At 39.1% G+C, this 15,831-nt stretch overlaps 2 protein-coding genes across 2 annotated transcripts in view; one reads left to right on the plus strand and one right to left on the minus strand.

Moving 5' to 3' along the window:
• The window catches only part of tbc1d31 (TBC1 domain family, member 31), a 1,102,325-nt gene that overhangs the window by 1,046,893 nt on the left and 39,601 nt on the right, over positions 1-15,831 (minus strand). The window contains exons 21-22 of the mRNA XM_028817629.2: positions 15,653-15,778; positions 10,541-12,781 (exon numbers count right to left, since the gene is read on the minus strand). Coding sequence (XP_028673462.2) covers positions 12,630-12,781; positions 15,653-15,778 — 278 coding nt within the window. The 3' untranslated portion in view covers positions 10,541-12,629. The remainder of the gene's footprint in view (positions 1-10,540; positions 12,782-15,652; positions 15,779-15,831) is intronic.
• Positions 8,760-11,950, plus strand: zmp:0000000930 (telethonin). Its single transcript, XM_028818041.2, has 2 exons — positions 8,760-8,937; positions 9,699-11,950. The coding sequence occupies exons 1-2, from the start codon at positions 8,819-8,821 to the stop codon at positions 10,099-10,101; spliced, it is 522 nt and encodes a 173-aa protein (XP_028673874.2). The 5' UTR covers positions 8,760-8,818; the 3' UTR covers positions 10,102-11,950.

A 15,831-nucleotide genomic window follows, 5' to 3' on the forward strand; every position in this document is an offset into this window, starting at 1 on the left:
GTCATTGCCTCTTGCAGCTTTTGCCATCGGGGCGAGAGATACACAGCAATGAAAACCAGGAGAGACCGCCTTAGAAACAGCTTTTATCCAAAAGCAATCACGGCCCTGAACTCAGAATAAAACTGCTCTGTATCATTATCCCAATGTGCAATATAGACGTTAAGTCAACCAGTGCAATTTGTATACATAACAAGTGCAATTCGCATATTTTATAAAATACTTTTATTACTATTCGGTTTGTTATTATTTTCTCTCTTCTTGTCTTTTTAATTCTTATGCCTCACACTGAGTCGACTGCACCTTCAATTTCGTTGTTCCTTTGTAAAAGTGACAATGACAATAAAGATCTATCTATCTGTTTCTTTTTCCTTAATTAGCAGCCAAACAATAATGAGATACAAAATGAGCCGAAACAACTGGTGTCCATCACACAATATCTGAAAATAAAGAAAGGTGAAGGTCTTGCTCAGGTCCCCAGTGCTCTTAGAAAAGAGAAAATCAACAATTTCGGAAATGTCTGCTATTGGACAACAAGAGCAGCAACAAGCCATGGAATCAAAGAACGAGTTTAATTAACGACAAGAGTCGGCGCCTCATTGAGCAACTGATTGGAGTGAAATTGGTTGGAGTTTGAGGCCCTGACTTAGTTGGTCTTCTGTTGGCTCCTTCACTTCCCACTTCATTTCTGTTTGGTGCCATTTAAGGAAAGAAATGAAGCAACTCAGAGGAACGATGAAGAAATTCAGGGGAACAAATCTTTAAAAAGCAAGTATATTAAAATAAAAAGAAAAGGAGTTAAGTAGCAGCAAAAACAGGTCACCAATTAAGAAAAGGGTTAGAATGAAAACCTGCAGCCACTGCAGCCCACCAGGACTGGAGCTGGAGACCACTGGTTTATAGGGGTCATTGTCACGTGTACAGAATAAAGTGAAAATTTTCCTTGCCTGGGCCAATCAACATGTGACATGATGCCTCTCTTTGGCTGCCATGATCTACTTTGCCTCCACACTTCTGTTTGCCTTGTTCTGTTGGAAGGCGATCCAACAAAAATTTGTACTAACCCCTACTCTCTCTTCTGTTTCCTTTTCCGGTGTCCTATTGGTGGTGGCTTGTGCCACCACCATCTACCCAAAGCACCATGATGTTCCAACAATGATGGATGGATTAAAAGCCAGAAGTCTGTATAACCATCAGCATCAAGTGACTCCGTGAGAACCCTAACTACAAAGAGGACTATTTCATTTATGTTAGGTAGAATGCCCAAAGGGGACTGGGCGGTCTCGTGGCCTGGAACCCCTACAGATTTTATTTTTTTCTCCAGCCTTCTGGAGTTTTTTTTTGTTTTTTCTGTCCACCCTGGCCATCGGACCTTACTCCTTTTTATGTTAACTAAGGTTGTCTTATTTTAATTTCTTTTTTGTCTTTTATTCTTTTTTTCTTCATTATGTAAAGCACTTTGAGCTACTTTTTGTATGAAAATGTGCTATATAAATAAATGTTGTTGTTGTTGTTGAGATTCGGAGAGTTGTAAAGCAGTTTTTATTTGAGGATTATCTCGATACTTTGCTCAGTTCAGTTTAAACTCCACCCTGTCGAAGCATGATGCTGCCATTACCACTGGAATGGTGCTGCACAGGTGATGAGCATTGCCTGGTGTTCCTAGGACATGATGTTAATCTTGGTTTCATCACACCAGAGAGTCTTATTTCTCACAGTCTGAGAGTCCTTTAGGTGTTTCTTTGCAAATTTCATGAGTCCTTTACTGAGAAGGAGCTTTTGTCAGGCTACTCTTGTCATAAAGTTCAGATCGTTGGATTGTTATAGTGGTCTGTTGTTCTTCTGGAAGTTTCTCCCATCTCCAAACAGGTTCACTAGAGCTCAGCCAGAGTGACTGTCAAGTTCTTCCTTATCTCTCCCCCAGTCACTAAGCTTGGCCAACTCTAGTAAGAGTCCTGGTTGTTCCAATCCTCTTCCACTTAAGAGTTATGGAGGACACTGTACTTTTGGGAACCTTGAGGTTTTTGTTTTTTTGTAGGTTTCCCCCAATCTGAGCCTCAACATAATCCTCTTCTCCAGCCTCCGTGGACAAGTCCTTCAACCTGCTCAACTATAGGACCTTCTACAAGACAGGTGTGCACCTTTCCTAATCAATCCAATCAACTGAACTGATCACAAGTGGACTCCTAACAAGGTGGAGGAACATCTCAATAATGATCAGTAGAGTAGGATACACCAGAGCCAAATTTCAGGTTTCAGAGCAAACGGGTCTGAACACTTGTGTTGCTGTGATATTTCACAGTTTTAATAAATTTGCAAAATATTCTAAAGTCCCACGTTCACTTTGTCAATCTTGATGAGGGGAGAAAAAATTAATTGTGATTTTTAGCACAAGGGTGGAATATAATAAAATGTGAAGGGGTCTGAATGACAATAGAAGCTTCAACGAGCCCACCGGGCCCATCTCCACAAGTCAACACACTCATTTCACACTGCATCACCTCCAGCTGCTCATACAAGTTGGTCCACATCAGCAGCATTCAAACCTCCCCTGTTAGGGGTTTCTTCAGTGTGGTTATTTGCATGGTCTCCACAAGGCTTGACATTAATAATAATAACAACTATTCTTTACATTTAAATGGCACTTCTGTCACTACTCAAAGCACTTTACTGAATGATGCCACAGTAACCAAAAAAACGCCAGGATGCTCACCACATGTTAGCTGTTAGGTGGAGAAGTGGTGATAGATAGTTAGCCAATTAGAGACCGGGGATGATTAGGGGGCCAGAATGACTAAGCCATGGTGGGTAATTTAAACAGGACATCTACACTTTTTTTTGCTTTACAGCCTTACATGAAAACACACACAAAAAATATTTCTTCCCAGCTTTACTTACTCAATGCCACCTCTAACATCCAAGTGAAAGATATCATCGCTACAGTTCAGAAAAATTATAAAAAATCAAGAACAAGACCTACTGAGATTAATAAAGAATCACCCCCCCCCCCCATTTCAATGTCATTTTGTTGAACCCCCTTTTGCTGTAATGACAGCCTTGAGTCTGTTGGGATTCTTCTCCATCAGCTTTGCACATCTAGATTGAGTAATATTTGCCCCCCACTCTTCTTTACCGTTTAACTGTTCAAGTTTCGGTCAAATTGGATGGTGAGCGTTGGTGGTCTGCTATCTTCACATCTTTACACAGATTTTCAATGGGATTTAGGTCTGGGCTCTGACTGGCCACACCAGGACTTTCACTTTTTTTCTCCTTCAGCCACTGTGTGGTCAATTTTGCTGTGTGCTTCAGTCGTTGTCATGTTGAAAGGCGAACATTCTGCCCATCTTCAACTTTCTGGCAGAGGGTAGCAGGTTTTCCTCAAGAATTTGACAGTATTTTGCCCCCTCCATTTTACCTTCTACCCTAACGAGAGCCCCAGGCCCCCCACAACAGGATGCTGCCACCTCCATGCTTGACTGTAGGTATGGTGTGTTGTGGATGGTGAGCTGCATTGGTGTACTGTTTGGTATCGAAGCCAAGTAGTTCAATTGTGGTCTCATCTGACCAGAAGACCTTTTTCCACATGGCATCAGAATCTTCAAGGTGCATTCTGGCAAAACTAACACAAGCCTTAATGTGGCCTTTTTTGAGAAGTTGCTTTTTCCTTGCGATCCTCCCGAACAAACCACAATTGTGGAGCGCTTGTGACATTGTTGTCACATACACACAATGACCACTCTTTGCCATAAATTGTCTCACTTGGACAGAGGCAGTGGTGCTGTAAGAATTATGTTTCTGGACTTCTCTAGCACCTTCAACACCATCCAACCTCTGCTCCTTAGGGACAAGCTGACAGAGATGGGAGTAGATTCATACCTGGTGGCATGGATCATGGACTATCTTACAGACAGACCTCAGTATGTGCGTCTTGGGAACTGCACGTCTGACATTGTGGTCAGCAACACAGGAGCACCACAAGGGACTGTACTTTCTCTGGTCCTGTTCAGCTTATATACATCGGACTTCCAATACAACTCTGAGTCCTGCCACGTCCAAAAGTTTGCTGACGACACTGCTATCGTGGGCTGCATCAGGAGTGGGCAGGAGGAGGAGTATAGGGACCTAATCAATGACTTTGTTAAATGGTGCGACTCAAACCACCTACACCTGAACACCAGCAAAACCAAGGAGCTGGTGGTGGATTTTAGGAGGACCAGGCCCCTCATGGACCTCGTGATCATCAGAGGTGACTGTGTGCAGATGGTGCAGACCTATAAATACCTGGGAGTGCAGCTGGATGATAAATTAGACTGGATTCCCAATACTGATGCTCTGTGTAAGAAAGGACAGAGCCGACTATACTTCCTTAAAAGGCTAGCGTCCTTCAACATCTGCAATAAGATACTGCAGATGTTCTATCAGACAGTTGTGGCGAGTGCCCTCTTCTACGCGTGTGTGCTGGGGAGGCAGTATTAAGAAGAAAGACGCCTCACGCCTGGACAAACTGGTGAGGAAGGCAGGCTCTTTTGTAGGCATGGAGCCGGACAGTCTGACATCCGTGGCAGAGCAACGGGCGCTGAGCAGACTCCTGTCAATCATGGAGAATCCACTGCATCCACTGAACAGGATCATCTCCAGACAGAAGAACAGCTTCAGCGACAGACTGCTGTCACCGTCCTGCTCCACTGACAGACTGAGAAGATCGTTCCTCCTCCACACTATGAGATTCTTCAATTCCACCCACTTGGGGGGGCGTTGAGGGAAACGTTAACATTATATAAAGTTATTGTCTGTTTTTACCTGCATTATTATCAATCTTTAATTTAATATTGTTTTTTTTATCAGTAAGGTGCTGCTGGAGTATGGGAATTTCCCCTTGGAATTAATAAAGTATCTATCTATCTATCTAAAATCCTGTAACTCCTTCAAAGTGGCCATTAGCCTCTTTTACTAGTTTCCTCCTTTACTGTTAAAATAATTTTGAAAATTCGAGTTCGTTGGACTCGGGAACGGATTAATCCAGTTTCTATTACTTTAAAGGGGTAAAATTGTCTTGGAACTGGAACAGGGTTCTGGAATGGATTAAGTTTGGATTCCAAGGTATCACTGTATATGGTTCACTTCTAAAAATGTCTCACAGCTAGCATCCAAGCATAGAGAACTAGTAGGGATGGCATTGATTTTGACTTTCTATATGTGTCAGTGTACAAGTGTGTCCAAGGATACACACTGTTCCAGATCTTGCTACTGCCTTGCACCCAATCCGGCTGGGATAGGCCCCAGACTTCACAACTGTAAACCAAATTAAGCAATAATGGATGGATGGATGGTTTTTAACAGTTTGGGGAAGCTGGAAATAAGAACAGCAGCAGCACTAAGTCAACAAGAGGAAGCGGTCTGGGTGGGCAGACTCTTATTCAAATACGCAGCGTTAAGAACTGGAAAAACCCCCACGTTCTCCTCAATACATTTTTTTTTTTTTTACCTTAGATAATTTCTTTTTCTGTCTGTGGGACCAAATGTACAAGCTTCATTTTCATATGCATGTCTTTATTTAACATCTTTGAGAAACATTAATTTTTATTTTTTGTTTTAAATTCTAAAGTATGGTGCATCACCATTTTAGCATTTCTCACTGTGAGGCACTGCCTGGTTGCTGGGGGCCACGTCCCATGAAGCGCCGTGATCCTTTTACAAAGACTTCCTGAATTCTAGGACAGTAGCATTAGTTGTTTGCCCGAGATTATGGATTTTAAATGGCAAGTGTTGGTTTAGTGTTTTAGGATGCAATTTGCTGGTAACAATTGTTTTCTACGTTTTTGGTTTCATTTTTTGGTCTTAGCATTTCAGCTCCAGCTGAATAAATGTGCTCTATAGTACAATAGTATAGTTTTAATAGGAATCCTCAGTCTATATAGAAACCTGTCTCTCTCTTAGTTTCTCTCTCAAAAAATCAAGTGCATCTTCTGGTCTGTTGCTAATAACACCTAGCAGTTGCCTGCTCTCATTTTGTCAGTGGGCTGTTCAAATAGGGCAGTTGGAAATTAAAATGCAGGTAGAGAGTATCTGTGCTGCGCTGCAGCCTGTGAAAGGACATGCCGATAGGCCAGAGAATTATTGTGAGCACTGAAATACAAAGAAATGATAAATGAAACCCAAGACATAATCAGAGACAGGCAAAAGTTGAAACTATGAGACCAAACGAAGAATGTCATGCCGATTCAAACAGTGAAAAAAAGTAGCAGGAATCCATTGGATCACTGCAGACCAGAACTGCAATTTGTTACAATATTTATAGATATGTTTATGTACATACAGTACAGTGATTTACAGATGACTGAAGCTCCTTTAAAGATTGCGGAATTCCAAATGATTCTTCTTATACAGTGGTGTGAAAAACTATTTGCCCCCTTCCTGATTTCTTATTCTTTTGCATGTTTGTCACACAAAATGTTTCTGATCATCAAACACATTTAACCATTAGTCAAATATAACACAAGTAAACACAAAATGCAGTTTGTAAATGGTGGTTTTTATTATTTAGGGAGAAAAAAAAATCCAAACCTACATGGCCCTGTGTGAAAAAGTAATTGCCCCCTGAACCTAATAACTGGTTGGGCCACCCTTAGCAGCAATAACTGCAATCAAGCGTTTGCGATAACTTGCAATGAGTCTTTTACAGTGCTCTGGAGGAATTTTGGCCCACTCATCTTTGCAAAATTGTTGTAATTCAGCTTTATTTGAGGGTTTTCTAGCATGAACCGCCTTTTTAAGGTCATGCCATAGCATCTCAATTGGATTCAGGTCAGGACTTTGACTAGGCCACTCCAAAGTCTTCATTTTGTTTTTCTTCAGCCATTCAGAGGTGGATTTGCTGGTGTGTTTTGGGTCATTGTCCTGTTGCAGCACCCAAGATCGCTTCAGCTTGAGTTGACGAACAGATGGCCGGACATTCTTCTTCAGGATTTTTTTGGTAGACAGTAGAGTTCATGGTTCCATCTATCACAGCAAGCCTTCCAGGTCCTGAAGCAGCAAAACAACCCCAGACCATCACACTACCACCACCATATTTTACTGTTGGTATGATGTTCTTTTTCTGAAATGCAGTGTTCCTTTTACGCCAGATGTAACGGGACATTTGCCTTCCAAAAAGTTCAACTTTTGACTCATCAGTCCACAAGGTATTTTCCCAAAAGTCTTGGCAATCATTGAGATGTTTCTTAGCAAAATTGAGACGAGCCCTAATGTTCTTTTTGCTTAACAGTGGTTTGCGTCTTGGAAATCTGCCATGCAGGCCGTTTTTGCCCAGTCTCTTTCTTATGGTGGAGTCGTGAACACTGACCTTAATTGAGGCAAGTGAGGCCTGTAGTTCTTTAGACGTTGTCCTGGGGTCTTTTGTGACCTCTCGGATGAGTCGTCTCTGCGCTCTTGGGGTAATTTTGGTCGGCCAGCCACTCCTGGGAAGGTTCACCACTGTTCCATGTTTTTGCCATTTGTGGATAATGGCTCTCACTGTGGTTCGCTGGAGTCCCAAAGCTTTAGAAGTGGCTTTATAACCTTTACCAGACTGATAGATCTCAATTACTTCTGTTCTCATTTGTTCCTGAATTTCTTTGGATCTTGGCATGATGTCTAGCTTTTGAGGTGCTTTTGGTCTACTTCTCTGTGTCAGGCAGCTCCTATTTAAGTGATTTCTTGATTGAAACAGGTGTGGCAGTAATCAGGCCTGGGGGTGGCTACGGAAATTGAACTCAGGTGTGATACACCACAGTTAGGTTATTTTTTAACAAGGGGGCAATTACTTTTTCACACAGGGCCATGTAGGTTTGGATTTTTTTTCTCCCTAAATAATAAACACCATCATTTAAAAACTGCATTTTGTGTTTACTTGTGTTATATTTGACTAATGGTTAAATGTGTTTGATGATCAGAAACATTTTGTGTGACAAACATGCAAAAGAATAAGAAATCAGGAAGGGGGCAAATAGTTTTTCACACCACTGTATATTGTCACGCAAGCGTGTGTAGGAGGAAGCTGTATGGACCAAGTGAAGGTAATTCCACGCCAGGCCAGGGGGTGGCAGGGTACACACACTAAACCTTCTCCTGTTTTCTCTGCAGACCACCCACGAGAAAACCTGACTCAGTATTGAAGACGTCACCTCCGGTTGGTTCCGGCGCCTAGAATGACGTCACAAGAAGGTGACTTCCGGTTCCCCTACGTCACTTCTGGTCTGATCACTTAAAACCGCCATCTTTCCAAACCTTCGCCAGTTCATGTCTGGACTCCAACAGAGACACATCTCTCTGAAAAACAAACCCATTGCAGCCAGAGATAATATATGGATGGCGGCCCCCAAACCTTTTTAAGTGTGTCGAGTCTGAGCCTTTCATAACATTCTGTTTCAAATTGCCTTTATTGCCAATTCACCTGCACAGAAAATTTTAAACTAGTAACCATTAGACCTAAAGATAGGCGTGTGAAGTCATAAATCTTTAGCCATTTCAGGACAGTCTCTTGACATTTGCAATATGGTGACAGGCAGCGGAATGCATGTGCACTTTTGCCAAGTTCTCCGTGTACAGCACCTTGCTCCCTTGTGAATATCACTGCATGGATGGAGGATTAGTCACTCACTTCTCCAATTCCTTTTACAGGATACTTTGACAGCCCCTCAAAAGAAAATACTTTGAAATGATGCAATATAACTCAAATAGATAATGGAAAATACTTAAGAAGCAGAAGTCCAGTCAGTGAGTTCAGTTTTAGAGACAGCATTTGAACTCAAGACAGTGGAAAAAGAAAACAAGACTATTCATAATGGCTTTATCCAGTTTAAAAACTGCTGGCTGTGAAGTGAAGGAGCACAATCTGGGAAGAAAGGAATTTTATCATGCTGAGTGGACTGACCTAGGGCTGGAGACAAGACATCAAGATAAGTGTGTACTACAATATGCCAATTTTTGGGGGCAGCTTTTATAAATCTGTCGACATTAGGAAGTGAATAAATTTTCTAAATGTTATATTTAGTATAGGAGAATCTTGGGGAAATACAGACAGTAGTCTTAGGAAACAATGAGTTTCTTTCAACAGTAAATATTATGTGGACATACAGTAGATAATTCCAGAGTCACATTTGCTGCTATGAACACTAAGTGTGACATTGTCAAATATGACACTGAGAAAAGGTTCAACTATACGAAATGCTATTGAATGTACCAACCGGTGGTCCTACAAGCTTCAAGGTAGTTAGGAGAAACTAAATTTCTGACTTGCGTGCCTTATGTTTGGGATTTGCATGTTCTCTCATCATGTCCGCATGTGTTTTCTTTCACACATCTTTAAAGAGCAGGTGCGACAAATGTATAAAATGGGATTACACTTCTGCAATAGGTATACATAGTCTTCAAAGCTGAAAAAAATGACAGTGAGTTGGATTTGGCATAAACAGTGATGAGGTGACGTCACAAATAATACTGCATGTGCAACAAGAATCGTTAGGTTCATTCTGAAAAAAGGAGCTGAAGGCTTTAGGTAGCAATTTGCTTATTTTTATTATCATAATGAATTTTGATATTTAAGAAGGGTTCTACATGAAATATTTATGCATAACCTGATGGTCAAGCCTAGAACAATGTCTGATGCGTTTTGTTCTTCTTCCGCAATCCTTAAAATGAACTATCCCTATACATTTCTTTAGGACCAGCCTTTTTGAACGCAACACCTGTCAAAGGGAGACATATGACAAGAGGCACATGACATATTTCCTAATCCAGAGATCTCCTTATCTGTGGATGAAGCTTGGGTTCCTTGGACAGAAGATGACCACATTTAAACTCCCTTACAAAGACGTTCTACCCGTTCAAATGTTTGTGCCTAGGAAGTTTATCCAGGACACAAGTAATTCTGTAAGAGGAATGAGGTCACAAGAGCTGAAAAACACCATGGAGTCTGGAACAAGTTCAAGCCAAAATGAAGGGGTGACGTCAGAAATGAAGAAGAGAATTCCAGAGCAGACACAGCCGTGCCAGAAGGAATTCAGGGCTGCCAGTTTAGTGTCTCCACCTAATGTCCTGCTGTACTCTGAAGCCTTAAGAATTTAAACTTGGAGCCAGTGGTTCACTTTGGTGCACTGGAAATTAGGAAACCGTCCATTAATTGTTACAGATGTGGGTTCAGCACCATTTAGGCATGAAATTTTAATTCTGTTAACTAATTTACAAGCTTCAAGGTAGTTAGGAGAAACTAATTAAATTTCTGACTTGTGTGCCTTATGTTTGGGATTTGCATGTTCTCTCATCATGTCCGCATGTGTTTTCTTCCACAGCTGAGAGACATTAAGACGATATTAAATCGACATTCTTTGAGTGCGTGTGAGTAAATATACTGCAATAGACTGGCACAATGGAAGATTCCTACATTGTGCCCATACAAGACAGGCCACCTTACATCGTGACTCTAAACCTAAATGGCACGGTGCAAAGAGGATGGATGAATATACAGGTGTCTCTAGTAATTATATATTACTATAGATTAAACGACGCAAATATGTTATCAATGTAGAGGTCTGCAAATGTCATGAAATTGAGCAGCTTCTATAGAATACTGCACAGATTAAAGAAGTCTCTGAAATAAAGGATTATCATGTATTGAGACAGCAGATGAGAGTGCCACTGTCTGAAATTGTGTACTGCAGTGGTTCCATGTGTTTAATAAATGGTGAACCACAGGAAAGTTGGAAACTGAGGATAGTTATTCACCAAATTTAATCTTCCATTGATACACTTTTCCTTTTATTTACAAATGAGATACTTCATCAAAAACAACTTAAGGCCCTGTCACATTACATAGGTTTTTCAGTGATTTTCGGCTGTAGATATGGGGCATGTTACCGTGTCCACCAGTAGTGTACTCTGACGTACTAAGCGACTCACCTGGACAAAATCAAACAGATTTTATTTTTTCTAATGTCATAGGGCTAGGCTCTGTGTGTGTGTGTGTGTGTGACAGCAGATAACCAATGAAAGCTCACGCAGAAGTACAATGCTTATAATGCAGCAACAAGCAATAAGGAACGAGGGTGTTCTAGATCTCCCAAACAGAAGAGAAGTTTGATGTCTGATGTCTTGTTTTCTATATACCACAATAGAATGGAAAAAAAAAAAGAGTGAAGATTACAGCTGAACTCTCCATACCTGTAAACCCTATGAAATATTATAACTAACAACTCTAAAACACACACAAGAATTACAAAAACTAAAGGAAAAACTTTGCTAATGAAATGTGGCAAGCACAGCATAATTCAGTTAAAAAAGTGTTCACTGGCCACATATATTTTGCCTAACACTTTCTAAAATGTATACTGGGGTAGATTCCAACCCGTTGGTGAGTCTGCATTGCCAGGTCATGTGTTTTGGGAATGTCCTAAAAGCAGCCCAATTCTAGTTAAAAACGTTTGCACCTCTTTTGGAAAGCCTTTGACCTAAACTTACACACATTTGAAGTAATCACACTATTTGGAGTAATGTCAGATGGGATAACATCGTGCTGTGACCAATCTGTTGAAATACTTTGTCCTGTTGTCTTTGTTAAAGTTGTGAGGTATAGAGTTAGAGAAGATGAAGCCAAGAAGGTGGGAAATGATCATGCAGATGGTAGCAGCAGCAGATGAAATGAGAGGAGGGCACCTTGAGGAGCAAAAGCGTAGAGTGTAGAAAAAGATGGAAGAAACAAGAAACCCTGGTTAACCCAAAATTACGGTTAAGTTAGCTGCTTATTTGTTAGCATACAACACACTTTTTTGTGCTTCTGTTATAATAAACAATCATATTTCTTTTACATAAGTTATCTAAGCTTGGCACTACTTAATATAACATGCAGATTCTCTGTGGGAGATGTTTAGCTAATGTAAACAAACAATATTATGATTTAAATAAAATTCTAAATATTCAATGAAGACTTTTTCTGAATATTTTTTGGTGGCCAATGAGATTATGACTTAAACTTCTATAGATATTCAAGTAGGAATACTAGGGTTTTGTTTTTTTTTAAATTAATGTCCACCAGAACTATTAAAACAAGGCAAATCCACCAACATCCCTTTGCACACCCTGAGTGACAAACTTTAAAAATGAGTGTCAACACTCCATTACGAAGGGTGGAGGCGATTTGACTGCGACAGAACGACTCTTAGAAAACAAAACAAGCAAGTGAGACATTAGGACAACAACTATGACTAAGTGACAATTAGAACAGCAACTAATTACATTTGTGATTTATGTGCATTTATTTCTATATCAAGTTCCTCAATTTAAATGTATATACAGCTGTACATTGTAAAAATACATTTTTAAATGACTCTATACAAAATAAAAACTATGATCTTATTTAAATAAGGTACAAATAAATAACAGTTATAAACAACATGCTTATCAAAACCAGCAACTTCAAGCAGATGGCATAATTCAAATAATTAAAAGCAAACTAAAAACACTAACAGTTCCTCAAGTTAAAACTGGCTAAAATAATTCATATGACATGATTTGTAATTTAATTGTTCCCTTGTTTATTTTGAAATCAGCCTCATTATAGTTAATGTATATATTAATATTTCTACAATATGATTAATTTTCTAGATTGTGTAATCTGACTGGGAAATCGAAGAAAATGAAGACATTGCTTTTCTCCTTGCCTGGGAAACCAATTTTTGGCGTAGCTCTCGAACATCATTCATTAGTTCTCGTTCTCTATTTTCAAACTCTCTTCTTCCTCTGCCTGAAATAACTAAAAAAAAGAAAAAAAAGAAGAAAAAAAGGCGCATTTGAACATAATGTATACAGCATATGAAATTTTTATTTCTTAGATGAAAGACATAAATAATAGAATTTGCACTTATAAAAATGGTCTTAAAGGAACACCACCCCAAAATGATGTTTCCTCTATCTGTGCTGCCCTTCTAAGACCGGTTGAAATCTATGTGATCCACGCAGACCTCGCGTATTTTATCTGACACATGGGTTGCCCACTTGCTCTGGTGTGATACTATGCATCTGATTCCTTTCCCTCGTGGCAGCCTTTTCCTCTTCGGACTGGCAGCTCATTTTCAAGGTTTCCTTTCAGAGTCACTCATCGAACTGACCACTCTTAAGAGTCAAAGTGTTTTGCTGTGAAAATATGATGATAGTTGCTACAGCACTGGCCTGGGTTAGCAACTCTAACCTAGTTGTGTCAAGACTTTGCATTCCGTTTACTGTGGTTTTATCTCATCCATTGCCCACCATGCAAAGTTATCGGTCATTATCATTACTGCTATAAACTTTACTTTACAAAGTTATTGTCTGTTTTTTTTTTTTTTCACCTGTATTATTATCATTCTTTAATTTAATATTATTTATTGTATCAGTATGCTGCTGCTGAAGAATGTGAATTTCCCATTGGGATTAATAAAGTATCTATCTATCTATCTATCTATCTATCTTTGTTCATGTAGCCCGAAAGTTGCACCATGCTGCTGTTGCCATCGTTTAATGCTCCACTGAGAGACTGAGGAGATCGTTCCTCCTCCAAACTATGCGACTCTTCAATTCCACCCGGGGGTGTAAACGTTAACATTTAACATTATACAAAGTTATTGTCTGTTTTTCACCTGCATTATTATCATTCTTTAATTTAATATTATTTATTGTATCATTATGCTGCTGCTGGAGAATGTGAATTTCCCATTGGGATTAATAAAGTACTGTATCTATCTATCTATCTATCTATAATGTCAGACAACAGAAAAGGCTAATAAGACCAATTTTCTTATTTGGTATTACCATTTTTGATTCGTTTGACTCCCCTTCTAACCCTAACAACAGGACTGACACACAGAATCACATACACACACACACTTGTCTTTTTATAAAGGTGGAAAATCCCATGTTGTTTGAAGTTATAGCCAAGAAGAATTGTTACTCTCATCGTCTTTATGGGGAACATAAGTAACAAAATTACTGATACAATAAGCATGAAATGAGGGGCAATGCTAAATAGCAGCAAATTTTAACCAAAACATTCATGAAAAAAAAAAGTTCAAAACAACTTGTGTCATGTAATTCACATGCAAGGTCAGATAATGGGTTTGAGCTTGAAATTGTTAATATACTGTAATTTTTTTCCTGGTAAACACCACTGCCATTCAAAACTTCTGAAAATCAAACAAATCAAAAATCACATTTTTATTTTCATACAAGCATCTGCACTTTCATACATTTTAATTAAAATTTCTTTACATAAATGGGCTGTGGAAATTCAGCAGTAGTCCATGCATTGCTGTTGTATAAAAAAGCAAGGGAACCTTAGGAGTACGAGACTTAAACGAGATAAAAAAGGCAGGTAAACACTAAAGGAACTTCAGCCTGCTCTAAGTTTATGGTTCTCTTCATTATTGATCTTCTGGATAAAAACAGCTAGAAATGCCCTGGCTGTGTATTCTTGTGTTGCTAAGGTATTGGCTGTTACACTACAAGACCCTGGCCACTCTAAAGCGAACAGACAACTGAAGGAATATAAAATTCTTTAAGCCTTACATAAAGTATAATAAATACTAGGAATTTCATAATACATTGTATGCATTTGTATAAAGTATGGTGATGAACTGCATGAAAAGTGATACATAAAATAAGAATATATTGATCACACATGTTTTTGTTAGTTTTTGTGTTTCATTTATAATTACTGGTGCAGATTTAATTAGTTTATCCTTAAAAGTTCGTTTTAACTTGAGGAAGTGGGGTTATTGTTATATGCATGACCATGACTTGTAATGCTTCACCTAGGGTTGGTTCCAGCATAGTGCTCAATTCCCCGGGAGTCACAAGGCAAGTGTGGAGGGACTGTGGTATTACATAATTACTGTTAAATCATTGATCACGTTGACACAGTTTAAATAGTATAAATCAACACCTATGTATGATTTGAGATACATGGCTCTTTTGCTTAAAACATGCTTTTGCAGATGAATCTCTTTTGCTGGCTTTGAATGTTTCACAGTGCATGGACACCGCCATGATCCCCTTCAGCAGGGTCCTGCATTCAGTGTGAGCCTCAGGGACTTTTCTCATGCTTAATACAAAAATAATTTATATAATGCATTTATGTAGAAAGAATATAATATAGCATAAAACCAAGTCATACAGTATGATAGAAAGGGAGAGGTTCTGCCCTGGTGAACCATACAACCCCTTTTACATATTTTTCTAACACACCATAAAAGTGCAATTTCAGTTAAAAATACCTAATTAATTTACTTTTACTCTCATTACATCCAAATAACTCTCACTGATGCAAGAATGAAGTATTCTGGCTACCATTTTAACCAAATGCAGTTTAAAACTGACTGCTTATTTAAACACACACACACATTCTGCAGCGGATTTACAGAATCCTTTCTTCTTTGAGTCAGAGATGTTGAATACGATTTGCAGTAACTGAGCACAGCCCTTGAAAGCCATTTAATGCTAATCAATTTAAGAAATACAGTGTACCAAATACCAAAATACCTAACCCAGCCGTGCTTTTAAATGTTAAGTAAATGTTTTCTGCCTCTGAACTGTAAACATTACTACATACAAATAACAACTATATCAAAAATTACTTAAAATATTGACTTACAGTGTACCGAAGAATCAGATGAGGAAACATCATTTATGCAGATGTTCTGATGAGGAGATAAGTAGGTGTGATCTATTTTGCATTTTGTAGAGCAGGAAGGCTTCACTCTCAAATCACATAATCTCTCTAAAATCAATATGAGGGAAGGGTCACACACAGTATAAACAAGCCATCCTATG

The sequence above is a fragment of the Erpetoichthys calabaricus genome, chromosome 13 (genome assembly GCF_900747795.2).
Source record: "Erpetoichthys calabaricus chromosome 13, fErpCal1.3, whole genome shotgun sequence".
NCBI classification, from domain to species: domain Eukaryota; kingdom Metazoa; phylum Chordata; class Cladistia; order Polypteriformes; family Polypteridae; genus Erpetoichthys; species Erpetoichthys calabaricus.

What these genes read in the sequence shown, in the direction of transcription:
- zmp:0000000930 (XM_028818041.2), top strand. Translation starts at nt 8,819, where the DNA reads ATGGCTTTATCCAGTTTAAAAACTGCTGGCTGTGAAGTGAAGGAGCAC. An exon ending in GAGACAAGACATCAAGATAA is followed by an intron (nt 8,938 to 9,698) that starts GTGTGTACTACA and finishes ACATTTCTTTAG; the next exon opens with GACCAGCCTTTTTGAACGCA.